A 24,890-nucleotide genomic window follows, 5' to 3' on the forward strand; every position below is an offset into this window, starting at 1 on the left:
GTGTCCGTACAACACTACACTCGGAAATGGGAAGACATTAGAATGATTGATCGTGACCTCGAATAGTATTCTTTTGATCGCTGGTCATCACTCATCAATATTGCTCCCTGCGGGCTTATTTCATTTGTGACTATATATATTCCTGACATTATTTCAATAGAAAAATCAACCATTTTGTAACTGAGCTGCACTATTTTTACTAAATTCCATTGCAAGGCAATGAGGAATGTCAATCCTGTGGCATATCCAATGAGCCAGCAGGAATAGAGAAACTAAAACGGAGAGACAGAGAGGCATCTCGGTGTTTCGGCTGTCGCTTGTGGTCTTCGAGGTCGTAGGGTCATTGAGAAGACGTCGACGATCGATCGTGCGGTCACAAGAGATAGCATGAAGCCTTCCGCAGAAATAGAGACAGTTCCGTAGAAAATTTTCTGTTGCAAACTGCGAGAAGCAAAACGTAGTGCATATATTTTGGAAGTAAACTACGAGATGGCTCTAACATTGGTCATAAACTAGCCAAGTACCCACCACTTTATGTTTTTTCCAGTTATTTGGTCCACCACTTCCTCTGCTACTAGCGATTTTCAAACTAACATAAAAACCTCCAGATCTATGGATTTTATACTTTTTGCATGCCGATCTCAACTTCGTTTTTGCTTTCTCTTTCGCCGCACTCTGTTTCTTTCTTCTTTCCATCTGTGTACTTTGGCCGTTCTTCGAAGTGGATATACTATACTCATGGGTAACGAGGGACGTAGTGACAACGCCCGTGGGGCACACGCCAGGACTCTTAGCCAGCGACCGAGATGCATACGAAGCAGAGAGATAGAGAGAGAGTGATATCGGCGGGAGCGGCAAAGGGGGAGGGAGGGAGAATTCTAAACAGAAAGCACACGCCACGGGGGTCGTCATCGGAACGCAGCCCCATGAAACATTTATTAGTAACCGGCCGCCGTGTCGTCGTCGTCGTCTCCTTCATCCTCGACAAGGGTCAGGGGACCACCAGGTCGTGGAACAAAATGTTTTTACAACGTTTATTCTTGAACCTTTTCATATGTGGACGCCACTTAGGCTTCGTGTACTTAATATATTTTATCTGGAACTAAATCAGCGAATCCGTATCATTGCAAGATTTAAACCCCCTGTGTTTTCCTTGTGCTGCTCAGTACTCTTATAGATCTCGTGCAATTCGACTTCGAATAGCCATTCAAATTCCTCGCTAACCATGCCCATTCCAGTCCCATTTTTCTGAAGCCCGAAGTCATATGCATTCACTCCCAGTCACTTTCTTAAGTCATTCAATATTATGGTGAATCTTTGATATTTTTCTCACCTAAAGAATGAATAAAAACGAATGGAGCAAGCACTACTGAGAGACTTCTGTTAAGTTAGCTCACTTACAACGCGCCTAGCGTTAACACACAGTAACCTCGGTTGAGCTTCATTCTCTATTCTCTTTCAAAAAGAAACTAACCAAACAATCAAGGAAGTATGTGTATGCCCTAGTATACGAGGAAAAGAGCGTGGCTGGAGAGCGGAACACTTTTATTCGCGGCGAAAAAACTTTCAATTTAAAAGTTCGGATGGACTTGGATTTTTTTGTCATCGGTAAGTGCGCGCGAGGTCTTCTCGCTGTTGACGCCTGAGGTACGCCGGCAGGATACGAGAAACTGGCCCACTGAAAACTTTGCAATATCTCGCTGTAAGAAGGAAACTTGCATTACTAACGGGGCCGCTGAAAGGCAGAGAGCGTCGTCCTGAATGTGGGTGTCACTCGGGCATATGTTGTCGGAACGAACTGCCTGTCCTTCCCTCTTTCTCGCTCTTTCTTACACGCCCACGTGTTACCGTTTATTTCATTTTCCGTTTAATCCGTTAATTAATTTTCACCCACAAACTACCTGCATGAGAACGAGGCCAAGTAACTCTCTTTAATTGGTACGCTGGCAGTCGCTCGAAGCTTGTCCCAACTGCAAACTCCTTCCATTATCCAATAATTTGCTATAAATCTTGCAAGCGACCTTGACTCAACATCCATATCTGTGACCCCTCCGACCCTACATGTAGCTCGCAACGCACGTTGTCAATGAACGGAAGACGTGCGTATTGGTACGTGCGTTGAATCGGTGCGGAACACCATTTGCGCGTTTATAACTCACGCGATGTGACCGGGGACACTATCTGCCGCAAATACGAACGAGGAGAAACGACATTAATCTCTGACCCCGCGCAGTTACTGAGCTGTTGTCTCTCATCCAGCGTATACACCAGTTGCGTTCGTCTTAATCTCCACGAGATCAGCATACACTCACTGTCCAATGAGATCAACACACATACACGTGTCACCCGTGTACAAGCAATGAACCACTTGTACTAAATACCTCAGCTGCGCGTGAACTGGTGAGCTCGTTATGCGGGCCATCAGCCTCGACAGATGTGCCACTAAAACCCCTGCGGTGGTCTCTCCCGAAAGCAATACACTCCTACAAACTCAGTAATAATGATGACAGCAACGAGTCGAAAGTTTGATGAAACTTCGTGAAAATTCGACCATTTCTCATGAAAATATTTCCAGTACTGTCAAATGTGCAGCATCACTTCCTTCTTCCTCTCCATCTCTTGATCAGCATCAAATGAAAATTCTTGGGCGCCATGAATCGGCAGGCATCAATGAACCAATTAGCGTATCACAACGAAACGGATCTCTTGAGTTCCGCTGCTCATAGCTACACGGAGAGAAAATTCCAGTAAAAACTGCTATGGTGCCGCATATAGGATTCCATATCGTAATATTTATTAATTCTTACGAAGACTAACGTTGAAGCTAAAACACATGGTATACGAGTTCGTACGATGTTGATAATACCGAATAAATATTGCTCATCCACAATAACAAAACTCTTACTACTGATAATAAATTGAAAGTAGCTTCGCTACAGCGACGCAAATCGTGTTCTCTCATAAATATGTTTTTTTTTCCTGTGTATTACGACGAGCAATACTGGTTAGCATAAATGCAGGAATTCGTGCATTAACGGACCGATATATCTGCCAGCAAGCTCTACAATAACCCATTGTATTTATCTGCAAAGATAGTGAGCGTAACGCGGTCTGTGTTATCGCGGAGCGCGAATACCCAACGAGCACAAGATTTGGCTATCCTAGTCAGAAGAACGGTCGGACCTGCATGCATCGTGCTACATTATTCATTGCTATTATCGAGAAACACCTGTGTCTTTAGTCCGGGATTCTAAGTGCACGATTATATGTTTGGATGTGGGTGCTGGATGAAAGGGAAGAGAGAATGAGGGGACGTATCATAAGAGGTCTGGTGGATAATACACCTACATGTGCCATATCGCTCTAATTGTTCTCGGCGAAGAGTAAGTTTAGCAGTGCCAACCGGTCACCAGGATGTAACCAGAGCCCGAAACCACTGCCGTCTCCATACACCACCCTCATGTTGACTTCTAGCAAACAAAGGCCTCTAGTTTGGACGATTTAGTACGCATAAAGCGAAATGGGTTTGAGCCTTTTGTTTGCTCCAAGTCGATGTACGTGTTGTGTATTGAATCAAAGCGCGTTAGGATTACTCGAAACGGCGGCGGCGCACGCGCTCGTTCATCCTCATCCCTTCGCCTCGCGATCCCCGACGGAATTGCACTTGTGACGAACCACATTCCCGAACGTTCGGACTAATTAAAGGCCCTGAAGTTCCCGCGCCCTGAGGCTCTTCCTGACCCTCTATTTATCGACGTGTCTCTTTTTCTTCTTCACATACAAAATTACCTCCTCTTTATCCACTTTTCTCTCTGCATTACGTACGTTTTTCCCGGATTTCTCAATCTCTCTTTTTCCTTTGCTGGCACCGCATAGTTCCGTCTATTTCCTCGGATTCTCACACATTAGTCTCCACATTTTCTTTCTTATGCTATCCGTTCATTCGTTTCCCGATTTTTAGCAATTGAGCGCTTGCTTTTTCCTTCAGCTTTCAAAGAGGCTCCGCTATCCGTGACGCCGCTATTTGTTATTTTTTGTCTTTTGATTCGTATTTTCCAAAATATAATTGAAGTCGTTTTTATGCCTGAATTTTTATTCGCGTCATGATCGAGGTTGTGGTTCATGCGGATAATATTGACTGGTTTTTTACATGTTATTTTATAACAGTCGAAAAATAAATGTACTGCATTCCATGAAGAAATCGAAATATGGTTTTTGGTACGGACGGCGTTATCGATAGAAAATTCAGATCTTCTTTCGATATATAATTTATTATTTTATCTTGCAATACCATTCCTATGGGATCTGTTTGACTGGCGGTATATTTTAACAGCTATACTTCTATCTCTGAGTAACCGTCGATCATCTGTTCATTCGACACGTGTATTTGTCGCTCAATAAATCAACATTACGAAACCGATACTGTTCATATGAGTTATTATAGCGTAGGATAAGAAATTGGAGTAAAGAATATCGATCGAATGTATTTTATTAAAAGAAGAACATTTTTGAATTGTGGTACAGGACTTGCGGCGTTTCTGTCGCGATTGTATTCTCCTTTTTCTATATATCGAGGAATTATATGCTCCATTATTTCTTTGTTTTCGTACAATTTTGGTAGGAATAAGTAGGTTGAGAAAGGTTGAGAGCCTTAAGAGTATGGATCAGTCGACTAAGCTCACTTGGAATTTTCGAAATCGAAATTCTTTGACACAGTTTGACCGATTAAAAGAAGGCTCTATCAGTCGATTTTTGCTATCGTCCTGCGTAGGCTGACAGAGCCTTCTTTTAATCGGTCAGACTCTGTCAAAGAATTTCGATTTCGAAATTTGCACTCACGGTTGCGATGTACCGACTGAGATCCATCCTCTCAATGTCGTACGGGCAGTGCTCCACTGACGTGAGAGCCCTTCGCCCGTAGCCCTCTGACAGACTTCTGTGAAACCGGAAATCGTCCCGAGGGGATAAAGTCGTCCCGTTACAAGATATTTTAATTCTCCGCAATAGTGAAATGGTTTGATTATTTTTGCATATTGAAGTATGAAAATTCTCATAAATATACATTTTTGAACGATTCCAGCGCTCTCATTCTGCTCCGGATCGATATTGCAAAATAAAATCGTAAGGTTATGTTTGAATTCTGCGTGAATAAAGTGCAAATACATACTTTGATATCTCCGTATTCATACTTTGAGAGTTTGGTCTTATTCATTCCACCATCGGCAAGCTTCCTATAAGTGGAAGAGAGAAAGTCTAAATAGGAATAGATGAAAAGAGTTTCTTGCCTGCCTCAAGTCCGCCTGCCCATTCTTAGGACATGGCACCGCACTCGCGTCATCCACAAACGACGAGCCTCTTTTTTACGAGACGTTAAGTCGCGGAATACTATAGCGGAAGGCATGCATATGGTTGGGTGTATCAATTTTACGACTCTCTGCCAGAGAATTCAATTCCTGTGAATCTATTCTTATCCGTGGATTCACCCGCGTTGGAGCATGTGGCATCCGAGCCAAGAATTATCTCCGGACATCTTGACGTTTGTTGGAAACACTGATCTGCCTCAAAACTGCTTTTATTTTCTCTGACTCTCTGGCTTACTGCATCAGAACCGGTTTCACTCGCTTATGCACGGAGTGCCTGAATTTTTCCAATTGACAAGCTATTTTTAAACTCTTTTTCACAAAAGTCTCTCGTTTCTCACTTTCACATGTTTTCCCCGTGTTGACCCAGATTGTCCAAGAATCTAATTTCGTTCTCGTTTCTCCATCAAAACGCGTGTTAATCATTTTTACGACACTTTTATGACGTGGCTTCCCGCCGAAAAAGCAGCGAGTCCGATTCTCTGTGGCGCGCGGCACCAGATAACGTTTGAAATCTTTATAAACGATCAACAACTCATGAGATTTTTTCCAAAATTCCGATGAAGCTTGCATGCAGAGAATGTGACTTTCATAGGCCTGAATGTGTAATAGCAGGCAAGAAAATCGTCAGATCGTAAAATATCCTCTATTCCTCCTCCTTCCCTTTCCCTCAGTTCTCTGATCTTATCCTTCATATTCCTTGCCAAAAGTTACAAAACGGCGACTCTCGCGCTCGCCTAATAGCCGCATTCACATTGCGATGAATGGCCACTTACGTGTCGGCTCTATACAACCTTACTAAATTGCATTTAACGACTCCTCTATAACACCGAGAATCAGGGTGTGAAGATATTATAAACATCAAAGCAGGCTTGCCAGATGCAACATGTTATTTTGTTATACACACGCGATCCCAACGACGTTTAGTCACAAAAGCTCACACGAGATTTTACACTCTAGCACACGTGCAAGCCATGAGTCTTATAGACATTATTATCCCTGCATAATTCACCCTGTACAAGAGTGGACTTGAGACCAATTTTAACATAATCATTTGGACTATTCACAAAATAAACAACAATTGTTGAAAAACCATTCGAAAATGAAGCTCCACGGATTGCATGTCACGAATTGACTGGATATCTGAAGATGAGACGAACCGATTTACGCCTTTGTCATCATAGCTCAATTGATCAATTACCGTCCAATGTTTCTAACCTCATGCAAATTAGCTACTTTTTATGAACCTGCCGAATGTAACATATTCAATGGTCACTCGAAACGTTCAAGTTTCGAATCATCTTGTTAACCATACTCTTTACTAAGAACTAATTTAATAACATCATCGATTCAATCAACTGATTCGTTACCCAATTATTAATATACTGAAAAAAAGGATTGGTAAATTCAAACAAAATTGAATTGTTTCAACCCAAAACTACGATAACGGGTGGCGAAACAAATATGGAATGGTTTAATTGTAGTTTCAACCGGAATAAGGATAATTCTCCTATAATTTTGTTGCTGATTTAGGTAAAAATACGACGGAAAAGGTACGTTATGTTATCAATTGCAAAATTATTTTTCACTGCCCGTGATAGTCATCGCAGTTTTCACCACATGTGGCCTATTGAAAGTACCGAAAAAGTGTAAATTGTTCGACTTTTATTTACGTACGAGCACCTGGAGAGTCAGAAAATCGAAAGTGTTGTTCTTAGAGAAGAAATAATGTTTTACTCTTTTAATGACACATTAGCAATATTTATTGGTCACTTAAATCCACTGAAAACGTGTTTTCCATGGTCGAATGAATATACACGTAACACAATTAATATACGTATGTAATTACGATCCCGTCCTTACCGGAAGGCACATGTCGCTTGGAGACAATTGACGCATTCGACCCTCCGGGACGGCGATGAAGAAATTCACCTCCCAGGGCGTCGCGATCCAGCCTCGTGGGTGGCCATGTCTGTTCCGTCTCTTTTATATCCAAGGGAAGATATTGCAGAAAGATTTTTCGGATCCGCGAGGAGCGTTTCTTGCACAGCTGAAAGTTGGATGCGTGCATTCCTTACTTCAAATGGCCCATTTTTTCCAAGCTTTTTTATCAATGTAGTCGACGATTTAATAACAAAATAATTAGACATTAATCACCGATCGAGGTGCAAGAAAACAATAAAAATTTCTACGATCATCAAATTCTGGAATACGGGAAAGTCATCAAAAAATGTGGATGGAAAAATGTTTCTGAAAACTTTTATTTCTGCCGGATATTGAAATTCACAACTCCCGCTACCTCGTGTGAACTTACAAGTAAACAAGATGAAAATTCGTATGAATTGTTTCATTGCGAATTCATTGTCCGCGGTATCTTTTCGAATGGTTTGCCCATCTCGGAACGAGGGAGTTTAGAGTTTGGGGGGGTCCATGGAGCATTGGTTATGAGAGAAGTACCGCAAAGTCGTTTTCAGCAATTCGTTTTCGCAGAGTAATGGCCTACTTGGCACAAAGCCTTGCTCTTCGGCTATAATTTTGATTCACGGTTTACGATAAATTATATAACGCTCGCGCGACGCTAAGCCGCCTCGTCGTCTCTCGTGCCCAAAGTCCCTTCCTCAATCTTTCCTCCTCCTCGCTCTCTAGTATTCTTTTTACTTTTCTTTCTCCGTCATTCGTACGTTGCACCAGCAGTTTCAAAGTAGAAAATGCATGTGTACCGGATGTATACACATGTATACACATATATATTTAACACGAAGGAGAAGGGTAGCGAAAGCTAACAGAGTCTAGGAGGAGATACGCGGACGAAAGCCCGAAAATTTAAACGTTCCATTCGGCAGTGCAGGTGCTATTTTATTTGCCACAGCGAAATATGAAATAATGATTTATGCAGCTCGACGCTGCTCTACGCGGAGAATAAACCTCGCGAAAACGTGCAATTATTGTCGTATAACGTGCACTTTTCAAAGTGTTAGTATGCGCGGTGAAAATGAATTGTTTTCATTCATTAAGGCGACGGCTGCCATCCGTGTCATCAATTTTAGCATGGCGTACACGCCCAAAGTGTTTCGCCATTCCCGTTAACATTTCGTAAACTTGCTAATAAAAGACGTTCCAAACAAATACAATCGTTTTTAAAAGGAATTGTTGTACAAACTATCGGCGAGCTTTGACCTAAGCCAAAAACACCACACATTATTGAAGAATGATAAAAAATTTCTTATGCCGCAATAATGACGCGTGGAGCTGCTGCATCGAACGGGTCCCGACTAGAAATTTTATGGGTGGTCCTGATCAGGTATCCCCGATTTCAGCATCAGGTCCGGACTAGGAACCCTGATCAGGACCTAGCAAGTCTTGTAACGATTCTGGAACATAAGGACCTGATCAGGAAGACCGATCAGGTCCTGAAAAGGTTCATTTGGAGATCCTTGTCGGAAAACGAGGTTATAATATAAATAAATATCATTATCCTTGTTAAGGTCCCGATCGGGTTCTTTTGAAATACCTATGGAGAAGCAGGGTTATCTTATAATATATTTTTTCAAGATCAGTACTACATATATTAATAGACTTTTTTTATTCAATCAGTTTTATTCTGTTAGTTTATTTTTTACCACATTTTTTTTGCCGAAAAAGTACTGTGACACCAAGAAATATAAAAAAATATAATAAAAAAAAGAATTTCATGAAAAAAAAAAATAATTTGATTATTTTTAGCTTTAGCTTTATATATTATTTCCTGGTGGTAAATAAAGAAATTAATTATTCTTGTAGAAAAAGAAAAAAGTAACTTATCATTGTCATGAATTACTGAGAGTAATTCATTGTTTTTCATGAAATCAATTAAAATGTACATTTCTAATTGTTTGTTCTTTTTATTAAAGAAATTTTATTTCTACGTATGTATGCACGGGCAAGAAAAATTTGAACCAAATTACCAAGTTGTAAAAAAAAGAAGTAAGAGAATAATATCCTTAACTCCTTTCTTTAAATTTTATATATTAATACAACCCAATTTTTTTTTGACAAAAAGAACAATACAATTGGAAACTTACAGTTTAAATCTTTCGTGATATTTTAATGTGACGTTCAAGTTTTTTGCGCATTTTTTTTTCGAATATTTCCTTGGCCGTCCCAATCCTTAGCGTTGTTAAAAACGATTCGAACAGATTCTTTAAATGTTGGTTCTGTTAAATTCGCACCATCTTCCTCTTTGAAAACTGATGAAACTGCATCTATAATAAAACAAAAAGCCTGTTTATTATAATGAGCGATAACCAGAGACTCAATTTAAATATGAAAACTCCATGTTATTTACCTTTAAGACACAAGTATAGTTTGGATTCGCTGAACACATGTTTGCCAGTTACTGCTTTCGATGTTGTGAACGAAAGAGCTAAATCGCGTGACATGTATTTTCGAATTATTTGACCCATGTTTCTCCGCAGGCCAGTTTTCTTATTAATAGACAATAGTATTTGACGTATCTGTAAGAATATGTTTGAAACTGTGAAAATCAAGGTCGAAACTGTTTTTAAAAGTTTGGCAAGTTCAAAAATCATTTGAAGAAACTATACAAAAACACAGTAGAAAGAAAATTTCAAAATTTACCAATTTTTTCCGAAACTGCTCACTCGTTGCTATCTCTTCATTGAGTTTATTGAATTCATCATGATTTCGACATGGAAGTGAGAAATCAAGAACCTCTTCAGTGAAGTTTTTATTCCAATCAATAATATCATCATTTGTTGGTTTGATTGTCTGGATAGAGTTTTGAATGGAATTTAAAGCCGCTGACAGGTCAAGTATTTGTCCTTGGATTTGGCCAATCTTATAATTCAATGAATTCAGCTTTTCCCCAAAGAATTTGAACAGCCGATCTGAAAAAATAGTGTTTATATAGTTAGCGATAATGATCAAAGTAGTTACATGAGTTTGGAATTTTTATAAAGTCTTATCTCACCTTCGAAACACTGATTAGTACTAGTCGAAGGTAAATTTTTCTTGGCATTCCCAAAGGCTGTTGAACATTTTTGAGGATGTATATCAGTTTGAAAGGAATTCAAGCCCTCGGAATGCTTGCTGGTGCTCGCAGAGAGTATATCTTTTTTTTTAATAGCGACAAATTTTCCTGAACTTTTTTGAGAATTTTGCTTTATTGGTGATGCGATAGAAGAATTGTTCAAACTCTCTAATGAAGTATTGTCGCTAGATTCTTTCTCAGAACTTTCCACAGGATCGGAAAGCTTTTGTCGAGATGGTTTTTTCCTTGGAATTTCAGTTTTCGTTGCTTGAGTTACATTTTTACTTTTTTCTTTCTCCAATACTACAAAGAGTGAAAACAAATTGAGGTTTAATCTTTTCTCATTGTAAGTTTGAAATTGTTTGTTACAAAATAGTCTTACCTTCGATGGGCATCAAATTATCATTGAGGTCGAAGCTTATGTCACTCAGTTTTTCCAAAACCAAACTATCTTTCAATGGAAGAGATTTGAATTTGAAACTTTTTTTATCCTGAATTGCTTTTTTCTTCGCATTTTTCTCACTATCTGTTGAGTAAGCATACGGTTTCTGTTCCAGTAAAAGTGCTTTTTCTTCTGCTTCTTCATAAGTAGCTAGAAAAATGATTATTAACACAAAATGTTTTGCCATCAATTAAATCAAATAAAAAAACTTAATGAAACTCACAAGCTCTTCCTCGGAGATCCACCGGAAAACTGGGCCACTCGTCTAGTGGTTTTTCACAGTTTTTTAACATTTTGTGTAGAATGGATATTGTTTTTTTCGTATACGGTTGCGGCATAAATTTGCACAACAATGTGTCTGTAGCTTCATCATTTTCGAGCCACGACGTAGGAACAATATCGATTTCCTTTTCTTTTTTATCACTTATGAACATCACTAACCTATATTTATATTCCATCGTGTCACTCTTTCAGTTTTTTTTCTTAATGACGAGAAAAACGAGAAACAATTCGAATGACGAAACACGTGGCTGATATTTATTTGTAACACTTTTTGTTATTTTTTTGTTTTTACACCGCACAATTAACACCGCAAATTAAAATAACCACTATCAATAACCCGAGTGTTACCCGCACGTGTAAATGAAACGATGTACGAAACACGCGAGCACGCGGCAAAAACGTGGGAATACCTGCCAAAAACGCGGGAACCCGTATAGAAAACGCGGTAAACAGGCGCGCGGCGCGTGCGTTGCGATGCTACGGTGGCGCTGGTGTAACAACACTGCTCTACAAGCAGTTGTTTATCAACATGGTCACTAAAGTAATTTTTTTTTCTCCAACATTATTTTCTTTCACAAATCTAGAACCCACAATAATCGATCGAAAAAACAGTGTTTAGTACGGTTATGGATTTTTTTTAATGTTTTTTTTTCGTAACATATTTATCACTTCAATGCATTCTGTGAAACAACGGAAGTTTAATCGCGTTAATGAAGCAAAGGCATAACGTACATTTTTGTTTCATTTACGTTGTCAATACAGACGTGCACCATTTTTCGTTGAACTTCGTTGAGGTAAAGTACTGCAGCATTACCATTTTTTTTTCTCGAAATTCGCCACATTTTGAATATTTCCGAGCTGCACGGTTGTTCATAAACTGAGTTCTTTTTACGCATGAATTCTCCTTCTATCATAAGAGAATTAACATTTCCATCCACGGGAATGTATATACGTCCAATTTGGAAAACACGATCGTTTGCCAATAAAACTGTGTTGTTTGGGTATTTGTCCGTGATGATTGAGTTTTTGAATTGTACCCGTTTCACATTTACTTCACCTAAATTTTTCGGGCGTAATTGTCGTAATATTTGCACCGTTTTAGGTTTTTCTGGCTTTTTTTGGTACTTGGAAATTTCATTCAAGCGGCGACACAATTGAGCGAGAGGGTTTTTTCCATGCCGCAACAATTTTTTCATTTTTCCCAATGTGTTTTCAAACGGATAAGCAGTGATTTTTGACATTGGACAATTCATATACTGAACATCATCAGCCAAATGAATCAGACCATGCATATTTCCAATAAGAGATCTTTCTCCGTATATTGTTGGTGCAAAGAAAACAAATAGCTCCAGTAAGTATTTTGCATGTTTCCATTTACTAGTGGCTAAGTCACTAGACCATAATATTCGACATGCAATATGCAGGAATAAAAAATGTCTATAAACATATTTGGGAAGTATTTTTTTAAAAATAATAGGACCAGCATATAACAAAATAAATTGAAATTCTGTTGCTTTGAATTTTTTAATTTGAGAGAGAGATCTTGTTGCTCTTTGAAAATCATTTGGTACTTGGAAATGAAGTTCTGTTAATAATTTAGTTAATCGTCTTTTGTCGATATTACTTAGTCTGACTGTCTTTAAATCACCATCTAACCAATACTCGAAAAGCTTTTTCATCACACCGAGAAAAAGGAGGTGCATTGGGTCCAATAGGAATTGATATATAAAATCAATTGGCGGTTCAATTTGAGTCAATGGACTGATCCCATTATGATGGTGTTTATTACTTTGAGCCCGGAAAGCAGCATCTGTTCGCAGCTCTTCAGCAGTTGCTGAATAAATGGTACGGCCATCCTTTCGACGTCCGCGTACTGTGCATCGCTCACATGCATAATATCCTCCGGCATTGATGATACATTTCAAGATAGAACGAGCAGGTCTGTCGCATATGAATGCTTTAATATTGACGTCAAAATGTTCTTCATCAATAAAGAATCCATGGCGTTGAAGTACGTTTATTTCTTCAATAAATTTTTCAAAATATTTATTCAAGTTTTCTGGTTTTCCATCACCGCAACAAATGGATACTGGAAATGGCTTGTAAACATCAGGATCGTTGAAAATTTTACAAAGAATTGGCCAAATTTGTTTAGAACTTGATTTGAAGAGGGGTAATCCGTCTACATTGAAAAGTAATTCAATTGAATTGACTTCATGCAACGCTGGATTGACAGTGCTCTTGAGATTTTCAGCAATGCCAAAATAAACAAGTTGTCCATCTATATTTTCACCAAAATTCTCAATATCACAACTCATACTGTTGGTTCCTAGAAATGTTTTGGCACTTTTTGGTAAATTCGGATAATTGTGTCTTAATATGTTTAATAATCCCTCTAAACGAGAATGAGGTATCGGTGGATTTGTCAAAGCCCATCGTCGTATTTCCTCAATGGTCTCAAATTCTTGATCTTCATTTTCATCGCTGCTTGTTTCCTTATCAGACTCATCATCTTCGACGCTTATATCATCACCACAATATTCATCTCCATGATCAATTTCAGCTTCCTCTTCGGCACCCAATCCTTCGTAATTCCTTCTGTGTTTTTCTAATTCTCCGTTGAGATCACAAACAACATCAAAAATTTGACCTTCTAAACCAGAACTCTCTTTGTTATGATGATCATTATTGTCATCAGTATTCAAATTATTAAGTTGTATGGGAATCTCACGATTTCCTTCACCTTGATCATCTTGTTGTGAGAAATTTCCTAATTCTTCAGATCCCTGAGAAGTATTTGGCATTTGACGGTTAATATCACGATATTTTTTCACTCTTAACCGCGTCAACTCTCGAGTTCTCCGTCGTGAATTTTCGTTTTCATCAGCCATAATATGAACTAAAGCGTACCGCACGAACAACTCTTGTTCAGAAATTCATGTACACTTATATCATTTTTCACTCAGTTCATTTACTTAAAATCAAACTGTATAATATTTAACTTTCGACATAATAAACATTTGGTGGCGAAACAAAATCTTCACTTCAAATATTTTTCTTTTAATCATCGTGTCAAGAATTAACAATCTTGAAAACTTTCCACGGGTGACGAGAAACGGAAATATACTATTATTTAATCACTTTCATTATATGGGGAAATTCAAAATTACATAAAAAATTTTTGAATATAATTGAACTTATTTGAATAAAACCACAAAACTCTTTATTTATTTTTTCCAGAATAAAATTATCGTAAGCGATTCAAGGCACGACCCAACGAAACTAAGTCAGAATAAGCGTGTTATTATCATAGCAGCGCTATAGCGAAGTAACCGTTCATCAGCTATAAAGCTATAGGGTCACGGATTCGCAAATGCTATACAAACAAAGGCGCCTTATTCAAAATAAATTTTCAAAATTTTCTGCAACTTATAAAGTCAACAAGCTATTTTTGCTATGACAACATAGCTATTTTGTTTATGGATTAAAAATGATTAACATCGTTTTTTCAAATCGCACAGCCGTTATGTTTGAACAATATTTTAATAAATTCATACAAAATTGAATTTTAATAAGTTGTTTCGATTCATGTAACTCATCCCATTTTAATCTCATTCTAACGTAAAATCCAGTAACAATTACAGTGACATATAGTTCTATTTTTTTTTTAATTGCTTTCGAGAAGTTACTTATTTTCATCTTTTTCGAAATTTGTCACACGCAGTCAACATTTATTTACTGCGTTATTTTTTACCATGCTTAAACCTCTTCAGGCAACTAGCAGGTGAACCTTACACAGGCTGTCCACACTTAATCCTTATGAGAACATTATCGGGTTATCCTCAGGCAGGTTCTCCACACTAGAACCATAGATGAACCTTTTGTGGAAATCATTCAGTGTACATTAATAAGGTTATCCATGCACGGATATCATGAGGACCTTATAAGGCATACCACACTTCGGATAACCTTATCAGGACCCTACACAAAACCAGGATATCCTTACCAAAATTTCTAGTCGGGGTAGCGAGTCGTGAAAAAAATGTTAACACAAAACGAAGTTTTTACCTGCGAGTATTAAAAAATTGTGATTCTTTAGTCCAATTATCACTGTGTCAAACCGCAAGTATTCACTCTTCGTTGGGCTCCCGGACGTGCTGGTTATTCGTTGAAAAAATATGTTTATAATTTCTACTGTAAATTTATCGGATCAACGTATCGTGACGAACAAAATGGAAGCCTCAACGGAATGAAATTTTTTTGAACCCAACATTTTTTGCTGGCTCAAAAAACTTTTCTCAGTATGACGAAAACGTGTTTGGAGCGACGAAAAATTTCGTTGAAACTTCAAATATTCCATCTCAGGACACGTTAAATTCAAATGGGAAGTAAAAATACGAGATGAGTGACGCCCACTATACGAGTGGACGCGATAACGAGTCTCAAGGCTGCAATCCATCAAATCATATGTTGACTGCAAAAACTAATAACAGAGATGATACCGAAGAGGCTCTGAAATTTTGTCGTTGGTATCACCGCGAATGAATATAATAAATCAATAAATAATGCATATTTTTTTAATCACAATTCATCCTGAATAATCTGCATTTTTCATAATGAAAAAAATTCATTCTACGATGTTGTTGGAATGAACAAAATATAAATATCTCTGACAAAAATTTTGAATTCGGCCCGCCCATTGACATATTTTTGCATGAAACGTGGCCGCAGGGAATTCAACACGAAAAATTTCTTCACATCGAGATACGCGGACACGTATCGTCACTTTCGAGCAAAGTACCGATATTTCGAATAGGAAATAGTAATTCTTAATAGACAAAAAAATCTGTGTAGAAGTGGAACAACAGGGTTGTTGGAAAAATCGGGGTTGCGTGATAATTGGACCGAGGGAGAGATCGTGAAGCAAGTTTCATGATAACGAGTGATCATTGACCTGTCACTTTTGACAGCGATCCAGTACTCAAGTCGCCAACGATGAATTGTTTTTCTATTTATCTTTCATTCGGTCTGCTGGATAAATATCGATAAAGACGTTTTTGATAATTGAGAGAAGGAGACGAGCACCGCGAACTCGAAGGAAAAGGATAAAAACACCGAAGAAAATAGGTTCGGTTGGCCCAATGAGACACGTGCTCGCTTTTGTCGTTGAAATAGCACTTGCACGAGGTGTTCGTGATGAGAATCGGAGAAACGAAAAATTCGTGAAATACCAAGGCAGACTACACTCGCTCGGTTGTATCAAAGCACGATTCTCTTGTTCTCGTTCTGCTCTCCTTTATATTGCAGCTTCCATTGAAATGTTTGTATTCATTTAATCTCTTCAAACGATTGAATTGAGGGGAACAGTGTACGAGTGATCTTACGAATTTATATGGTAACGATGCGAGCTTGCCTATACCATGGAAACTGAGCCCAAGACGATGCTCTTGTTTTCTTTCGCCATAAAAGTTAAAAATTCTATTGAATTCCAATTACGCAGTCCCCATAAAAAAATGGAAATGCGACACCGTCCGATGATTGTTGACTGAGGATTAATTGAGCAAAAATATATCCAGTTATTCATCTTTTGATGCCACTGATTGATTAAATTTTGTGGAAAATCTGGGTGGATCGCTCGAGAATGTGACGCATTCTTTTGTGAATGAGATTGATCCGACTACATTTTCACTTTGGTAGTGAGGTGGGAAGGTTAAACAAGCTCTATGTGTTCGAGGATCACAGGATTTGCGTACGGAGCTTGAAGAGCACTTCACTCTCGTTGAGCTGGATCGACTCGAGTAATTGGAGAATTGAATGGTGCGCTGCAAGCACCCTGGTAAAGAGGACCAGGGAGAAAGAGGGAGAGAGCGAGGGAGAGAAAGTTCAACCACGTGAGTTCACCGCAATTCGTCGTGAACGCTTCTCGATTGAGATGGAGAGTCGATGGGAAGAATACAGAGCTGAGCACACACTGCCTCGAGAGCAACCCCATCCCTTCTATATAACCGGGTTGGTTAGTTGGAAGCGAGAGTATTCTCTCGTAGCTCTGTCCGGGAGGGAAATGAGCCGTGTGCAAGCGCCCTCTTCTCCCTTATCGAAACTACCCTCTCGAACAGTTAGCAAGCTCTTCTTCTTCATCGTTCTCGTGCTCTTGTTTCCTTCAATCTATCCATCCATCTACATTTATTTTACTCGTCTTTTTTTCATTTCACTCTCTCTCTCTCTCTCTCTCTCTCTCTCTCTCTCTCTCTCTCTCTCTCTCTCTCTCTCTCTCTCTCTCTTTTACCAACCCCAACTCTACCACTGAAGTAGAGGATACCACTTTCCGCCAGACATTCGAGCCAAACCCCTTTCCCATCGACTTTCTATTTATCCTTGCGAATTTCTCTTGCGAAAAACTCGACGCGAGTACAAGAGCCGTTACGCCTCGCTTCCTCATGATTTTCACGTCGTCTACTCTTGAGGATTTACTTCAATTATGAAAGAATGAAAAACTATGAAGCTGACGCTATAGCTGGTACTGTCAAAGGGTGATTGTATTGCGATTGGAAGCATGACCTTTTGAAGAAGCCCGTAAGAACTTTTGTGTTTTTCATTGCGGCTTATTAAAAGTGATAAATACAGCTTGATATACTCTTCAATTATTTGATAATGCATTCATTTTATAACTCAAAGTGTACTTTTCTGAACTCAAATCCTTAAAATCTTACGAACGTGTCCAATGAACTGGTATCGTGAATTTGCTCATCTACAACATCACGATTCGTATTGCAAAAATTAATCAATTATTTTCATTGAAATAATCCATGATGAATGAAACGGACGAATGGTTAAAAGCGCTGAAAAATCATATTCAAATTTGAATTATTTGAATATTTCCAGGTTTACTATTCTCTCGGTAATTTTTTCTGTGAAATTTATTAATCCCACTAACGTTGTTACTGTAATAAGCTCAGCAACGAAATCGTAACGAGGACAAAAATGCAGCTATTCCCCGATCGATTGAAGGAAATTCTTGAACGCACACACACACACACACACACTCGTGGTCATTTAATTTACTTTGAGTTTGTGAGAAAACAGACCGAAAGTGTGTTTGTTCGTTGGTGCTTCGGTGAACCAAGGGAGATCCTGTTTCCCCTTGAGATAAACTACGAGACTTCCGGTTTGTCGGTATACAAGCCGGAGGCGCTCTCTCAACTTTGGATCTTGGTCTTCGACGTTGTCATCGTCGGATGGCATCGATTCGTACTTCCGCCGGAAATCGTGTACAGTATATAAACCCACCGAGAGAACCACTGTTCCTTCCTCCTCGCTGTCGTGTCGTTCTATTGGCCCAAGAAGCCGTCTAAGCATCGGACGAGTAACGCACCGGTGAATTCTTTGCTCCAAGAAAAACCCTTGGGACTTGCTTGATAGTATATAACGTGATATACTCTAATGCACACTCAATTCGCCACGTGATCCTCCCGTCTTTCCATCTTTTCCGAGGGTAGCAAAAGGTGCTGGAAAGTTTTATGCCGGTCATTCCGTCATCCTACCCTTTTACCGCCCTTGTTTCATTTTTATTCTTGAACTGTCCATCTCTGTAGTTTACTACTGATCTTGTAGAGTGTTGGAAGTCGTCTTGGAACAAACTTATCGTGTGATAATGTTGGATTAAGTAGTTATTCAAGAAAGAACCGTCCTTGTTGAATTTGATGCGAGTTATGGGTCCATTTTGAATGGTAGAAGCTTTGATAAATCTCCAAACAACTTCTCCACTCGATGCCCGAGACCTAATTCAAAGTTGAGATGATTTTCTGTGATTGCAAATTATCTCTGGAATCGAAAAAGCATTGAAGTTTTCACATCTCGAATGGATGTCCATTTGGGCTCTCAATTCCATTTCAGTACTCCCAAAAGGCTCAAGTAAATTAGAACTGGAAGTTAAATTGAATTCAGTCAAAGGATAAACACTTCGAAATTGCATCGGTACCTCTCGGCTCCAGGGTGCAACGGGATCTTCAGTCTTTAAATCCAATGAAAATGCCCGAATGCTTGAGGAGAATGTTTGTACAACATTTTAAAGCCCGAGCTCCCACTTAAAGAGTTTCTATTGGAACCTCTTCTACGAGACCTTCAGCCTTTGTGCTGTGAAAAACTTCAAAACTCATAACAAGTTCGGCGCACATCTTGACACCGTGCCTTCTTTCTTTAAGCCTTGAATACTCTTGGAAACCTAATACAATCCTGCAATTTATTGGATCGTAAAACAGGTCAATACCAAAAGGCATCGAAACAATTTGACACTTGCCTTCGATTCGAATGCGACGATCAGCAACTAGTTAAGGACACTTGGGATCAGTACGAACTTCACGAGCCAGACCTTCGTCACGAGATTACTGCCATTGTGAGGCTACAGACATCACAAAACCTTAGTAACAATAAATTCTGAGACACCCTGTGCATGCTTGCGCTGGATAGCTGAGGCGAGAAGAGACTGGATGGAGTGTGCACATCTTATTCGCTGAAGCAAGTCCCAGCAGCTCTGCGTCGTTGATCGCACAAGCTTTGGCTCTCGAGACATACGCTTCGGGGCTGTGAGATCGTTTGGCGTGCGTAACTCTGTGGACTAAGACGAGCCGTTTGCAAGCTCTGGATGCTTGATCTCAACTTACCTCTCTATTTCTTGCTCCCTCCCTCTTTCTCTCACTCTCTCCGTCTTACGGTTTCTCTTCTCTTTAAAGACATAAACCTCCTGATCCCGCGTGGCACAACTCCGCAGAGTCTGAATGTCTCTGATGTCGTTGTGTATACGTACATTCTACGACAAACCAAGGAGAGTGCTTGATGATACACGAGCCTGACGACAGCACATTCCCTCCTCACTGTTTACTCACTGTCGGCGTTCATGAACCTCCGCAAGGGCAATACCAAGTTTCTTCGCGCGCACTGCAAACCATCCGTGTGCATGTGCAATCGTTATGCATACTTCAAACTCTCCCCATCTTCATATCACGCTTCCTCTAGTAGAGGCTCGAGATCGCTACGACTAGCTGGAATTCTGTGTTTATTTGATCCAACGTTTGCTAATTACACTCTTTGTGGATTTTTGACGCAGACTAATTTTTCCTTGAACCGATGAAGAGCCCAAACGCTGAGACTTTGTACTTTTGCTCGTTAATCGCAAGCCTTTGGCTTTCTAGACCCGTCAATCAACACTGGCTTTCCTGGTCCAAAGAATTTTTTAGAGCTACTACACTCATGTCTGACGAATAAATTTGATGCTACGTCGGGCGCGATTCACCTGCTGAATAACCACTCATATGTACGAGAGCAAAACACCAAGCTCAAATAACGTTCGTGAATTAGCGAGGGGGGGGGGGGGGGGGGGATCCTTTGAGCTTCCCTCGAGTATTCTCTTTTCCGTGATTCTTTTTATCTGCAAATCCTAAAACGCGCATATGGGGAGGTAAAGCTACAGAGATGACAATGACAATCCAATTTATGCAAATGTCACGTACTCCCAAAGCTTCCCCGCGCTGTGACAACCCAAAGACGTATCCACCAAATGAGTTATTCCAGAAATGAGATTGGTTACGTTACCGTGTAAAGGGTTGAGAATCACACAATTGCTTGTAAGTTCCGTCTGTCATCGTCGCAATCTCCTGAATCCCAACTATTGAATCCGCTAATGTTTTTCCATTGGATTTATTCGGTTTTCAAATTTGTGAAAAAAATTTACTGAGAATTCGTTTAATTTCTATGTAGCAGAATAAATGGTTTCTCGTTTTAGTTTCCGGTCAAACATCACGAATATAGGTCGGTTGTTCATTTGACAAATCCAGAGAAAACAGATTCGTTTTGTATAGTGAGGAATATATTATTTTTCAAGAATTTTCAAAGTATTCAGCCACCGATTACAAGCAGCACAGTATTTTTTGAATTTTGCAATTTTTCGTTTCTAGAATTCTAAACAGCTTTATGTGGATAGCAAAAAGTGATGCACGTGAGAACTGTATTTCGTTTTTTTTTTTTCGAGTGTTATTCATTGTGTCAGACTAGCACTTACCGATAAGTGGAAATGTATTGTAAATCACAAATTTTCACTGTCAGCATAGTAAATTCTATGACAAATACACGAATATACACCGAATACGAGTGACATTTTACCATAGATATAAAGTTTTTTTCAGGATTGCCCGAGCATACTTGACAATATAAACATTTGAAGTGACGAAAAACATTTTTTACTATGCTTATAGAGAAAAACACTTTTGAGTCTTTTAAATAAAAGTTATGGGTAAATAAAGTTATGGGTCTTTTTACTGTAGTGGATGGAATAATTTTTATTACTGCTCTTCAAATTAATGCTGCAATCCAGTACGTATGCACTGTCCTAGAGCAGATACTATTTTGTAGTATTTTCCTCTAGAATTTTCACAACACAAAAAAAATTTCTCATGAATTTTTTTTCCAAATACATGTTTCTGTGTGACGAGATAAGGATTTGGAGCACGGGAAATTTTGATGGGATTTGATTTCGTTGGAAACTTGCATCACAGTGATGCGTTGGCAAAAGTCGATTTTCGTATAGTAGAAAATCTTTCTCCTCCGAGTATATATAAAACTAAGTAGCAAAAATAGGGATCAGCAAATACGAAAAGAGCCTCGAAGAGAGTTTCGAAAGTAAAATTTGCCGAAATATTACAGATTGAGTGATATTTTGTGTCTTTTATCGAAACATAATTTCAGATTTTCCATCGAATCGAATAATTCTCATTCGATAATGCGTGAGCGTTTTCGTATATTAGCTCGAGTGAAAATTCAGGATTGTTTCGCGAGATGACAATCCGTTGAGTTAGCATAAAACAGCAACAACAAAAAACCAGTGAAAACTGATGGCCCGACGGTGGTCGATTGATACGTCCCGAGTGATAAGTCCCGAGTGCGGAGAAACTGATGCTGCTCCCGAATAAGAAAATCGACTGCAATATCCCCTGTCTCTCGAAGAAAGATTTTTACGAAGCTTCTTCGCGGTCAGCAATTTTATCCTCCACGAAAGCAGGGCTCGTGGATTGAAAATCGGATTTTTACCAAAGAGGATGAAACGGAGGAAAGCGAATATGGCGACTGGTTACCTCAGGATGCTCCGGACTCAGTCTGTACATGTATACAATATAGTGAAGTAGGAAAAGCGATTGAGATGATTGAAAAGTCTGGTGTGTGGCTTGTCTCGTATATACAGCCTAAAATAAATCTCGGAAAATGGACCGAAGGCGTCTCCTCGACGATCGAACTTTGCAGAATAACCGAATCTCGCCATAGCCGTGTATTCCGTTGATATTAATTCTCTATAAAATAAAAAATGCTGCCAAATTTTTGGATTTTGAAATCATCATTTTATTATAAATTTCGAGCCTCAACAGCATTGGAACTAATGGCGTGAGACTTGTTTCGTTAAATTACACGCTTCCTCGTTTCCAAGCACGCTATCATCATGGGTGCTCTTCGACGCTTAATTCTCTCCTGAACTCATATATATGTATATAAATTCACGTCTGCGGATCTTTTCGGTGTGCATATATATATATATATATACGTAAATATTTCGATTTATCGTTTTTTTCCCCCCTTTCAAATAATTCCTTCTCTCAACCCATCCTCTTCCTCCGTAACTCTTACGATTCGCTCACGATTTCATACTCGCAAGCCACCTTCCTGTGTGCTTACTTCCTCCTCGTTCTCTCTCCATCCCTTTTTCTATCGGCTCGTTTTCTTCCTCTTACAGTTTTGTCGGTTGTTGGCCTCCGAAGCACGGAACCATCCCGCTGAGCCCGGAGGCCTTCGCCGTGACATGTTTATGCTCCGGTCCTCTCGTAAACTTTTGCAAGACTTTCTCTCCACCCCCCCCCCCCCTCTCTTCTCTCTCTTTCTCTCTGGTCACTCACACCTCTCTGTGATTCCTTGTATTCTTATTTCACCTTTTTTTTCCTCCTCGCTCGAGTTTAACTTTGCACTGGTTGCTGGCTCTTGCACACCTTCCCCTATCTACCTTAATGCGCGAATCTCTTCTACGTTGCAGAAAGGCCGGGGTAAAATCGCTCTCGAAAATACCCGGCTGGGGGGGGCCGAGGAGACACCACTTGAGAGAATATGAAAAATTTGTTTGCTTCTTCAGAGCATTAATTCTTAACACTTAACTATTTATAATGTATCATGTATCAGGCATTTTCTGTCCCTTCGTGTGCAAATAAGGTTGTTCCGGTAGTTCGTTAGCTCAGGTGCTTCTGCGCATTGAAGAATAAATTTCTTTCGAAATAGTACAATTTGCTGAAGGAATGATGGCAGGTAATTTGACTCTTTTTTCAAGACTCGAGCATTCTTTGGCTCGGAATTCCTCCCACGTATGAATTTTCCCAGTCCTGTGGATATTTACGACAAGTGCACACAACATCCTCGGTCCAGAAGTCCATCGAACGTAGATTCCTCACAATCGCCCGGCGGCGAGCCGCGTATGCCGCTCCTTCTCTCCCCCTCGTAATTCCTTATTCTTTCGGTCCTCTTTGCGTGTCTCTTCCTCATCGAAGGTCCGCAGCAGCTTCGGCGTAGCCGAAATCTCCGGAGGGATGCTTGCTTCGATCTGCGAAATCTCTTGCGCCCAGCACTTCGGTTCTTTCTCACCATCTCGCTCGGCCTCTATCAGCCATTTTTCAGTCCGATGCACACTCCTCGATCCGCGATACGATTTTACGATCGACGCGCCGACCCTCTTCGTGATAATTAGGCCCGCGTGCGTAAAGCTACTAAACCCCGAAGTAAAAAGTCCATGAAAAACAATGACAGGAATAAGAGCCACGAAAGTTTACGCTAAGATTGCGCCGTTTAACGAACCGTGACGAATGAAATATCAAAATTAATTTCATCCCATCGGATTCCCCGGTTCGTTCGTTCCGATCAATTCATCTCGCTTTTCCTCCCCGTCCATTTTCCTCCACATTTTTCCTCCACTATTCCCAGCACATAGTCGAAAAATCTTCCTCCACACAGCGAAGAAGCCCGACTGGTAATATTAATTTTATTCACGGCACGTTGCGCACGCGAATTTCCTGACGCTCGTGCGACGGACTCGTTCGGAAGTAGATGAAAAAAAATAGTTCTTTTGAACGCCGCCCCGCGTACATATGAAAAGAGCCAGCGAATTTCGAAGACTTCGTCTCGAGAATATTTTATCTCCACATTTCTCTATACGTGTATTGATAAATATATGACGTATATGTCTACATTTGTAAACGTACGGAGAGTGGGAATGCGCGTCGCAGATAACGCGTGCACCCTCTCGCGTATGTATGCACACAATAAATACGTTCGCATATACTTGACATACGGATGACGGGAGCTGTACATACCCGTTCGTGATTCTTCGTCTAGATAAGAAGGGCCAACGAAGAAATGTCGTCTGTGGCGATCGATACGCGTCGAGACGTTTGAATTTTGACGATAGTCCAGTGTTCGTACTCTCACCTCAAGTGCTCACTCGATGTCGCACACGCGGAGCTCTTGACTACGCTGACAAAAGCGATGATCGAACTAGACGACGTTTCAGAGACGAAATGAGCGGGACGTTGGAGCCGAAAATTAGTTAGACAAACTCATCCAACTGATAATACGGCGCACGTGCCGTATTTTTGGGACATGGGAACCAAAGTTCCGTTGTACCTGATGGCGGCACATATTATTCGAGATTGGGCTCGGAAAATCTTTCCTCTTAGTTCTCGTTACTTCCGTTATACCT

General features: G+C 39.8%; 2 protein-coding genes and 1 long non-coding RNA gene across 7 annotated transcripts in view; 1 reads left to right on the plus strand and 2 right to left on the minus strand.

Moving 5' to 3' along the window:
- The window catches only part of LOC122409854 (mannosyl-oligosaccharide 1,2-alpha-mannosidase IA-like), a 336,122-nt gene that overhangs the window by 256,495 nt on the left and 54,737 nt on the right, over positions 1-24,890 (plus strand). The gene's annotated exons all lie outside the window — the stretch shown is intronic.
- LOC122409861 (uncharacterized) overlaps positions 1-24,890 on the minus strand; it is a 129,037-nt gene that overhangs the window by 46,940 nt on the left and 57,207 nt on the right. For all 3 annotated transcript variants that reach the window (XR_006260774.1, XR_006260776.1, XR_006260775.1), the window contains exon 3: positions 7,224-7,410. This is a non-coding gene — a long non-coding RNA (uncharacterized lncRNA). The remainder of the gene's footprint in view (positions 1-7,223; positions 7,411-24,890) is intronic.
- On the minus strand, positions 9,268-12,052 carry LOC122409857 (uncharacterized). The gene is made up of 6 exons (XM_043417732.1): positions 11,055-12,052; positions 10,772-10,981; positions 10,330-10,692; positions 9,978-10,246; positions 9,685-9,853; positions 9,268-9,601 (listed from the first exon to the last, which is right to left on the minus strand). The coding sequence occupies exons 1-6, from the start codon at positions 11,287-11,289 to the stop codon at positions 9,456-9,458; spliced, it is 1,392 nt and encodes a 463-aa protein (XP_043273667.1). The 5' UTR covers positions 11,290-12,052; the 3' UTR covers positions 9,268-9,455.

This window comes from Venturia canescens, chromosome 4 (genome assembly GCF_019457755.1).
Source record: "Venturia canescens isolate UGA chromosome 4, ASM1945775v1, whole genome shotgun sequence".
NCBI classification, from domain to species: domain Eukaryota; kingdom Metazoa; phylum Arthropoda; class Insecta; order Hymenoptera; family Ichneumonidae; genus Venturia; species Venturia canescens.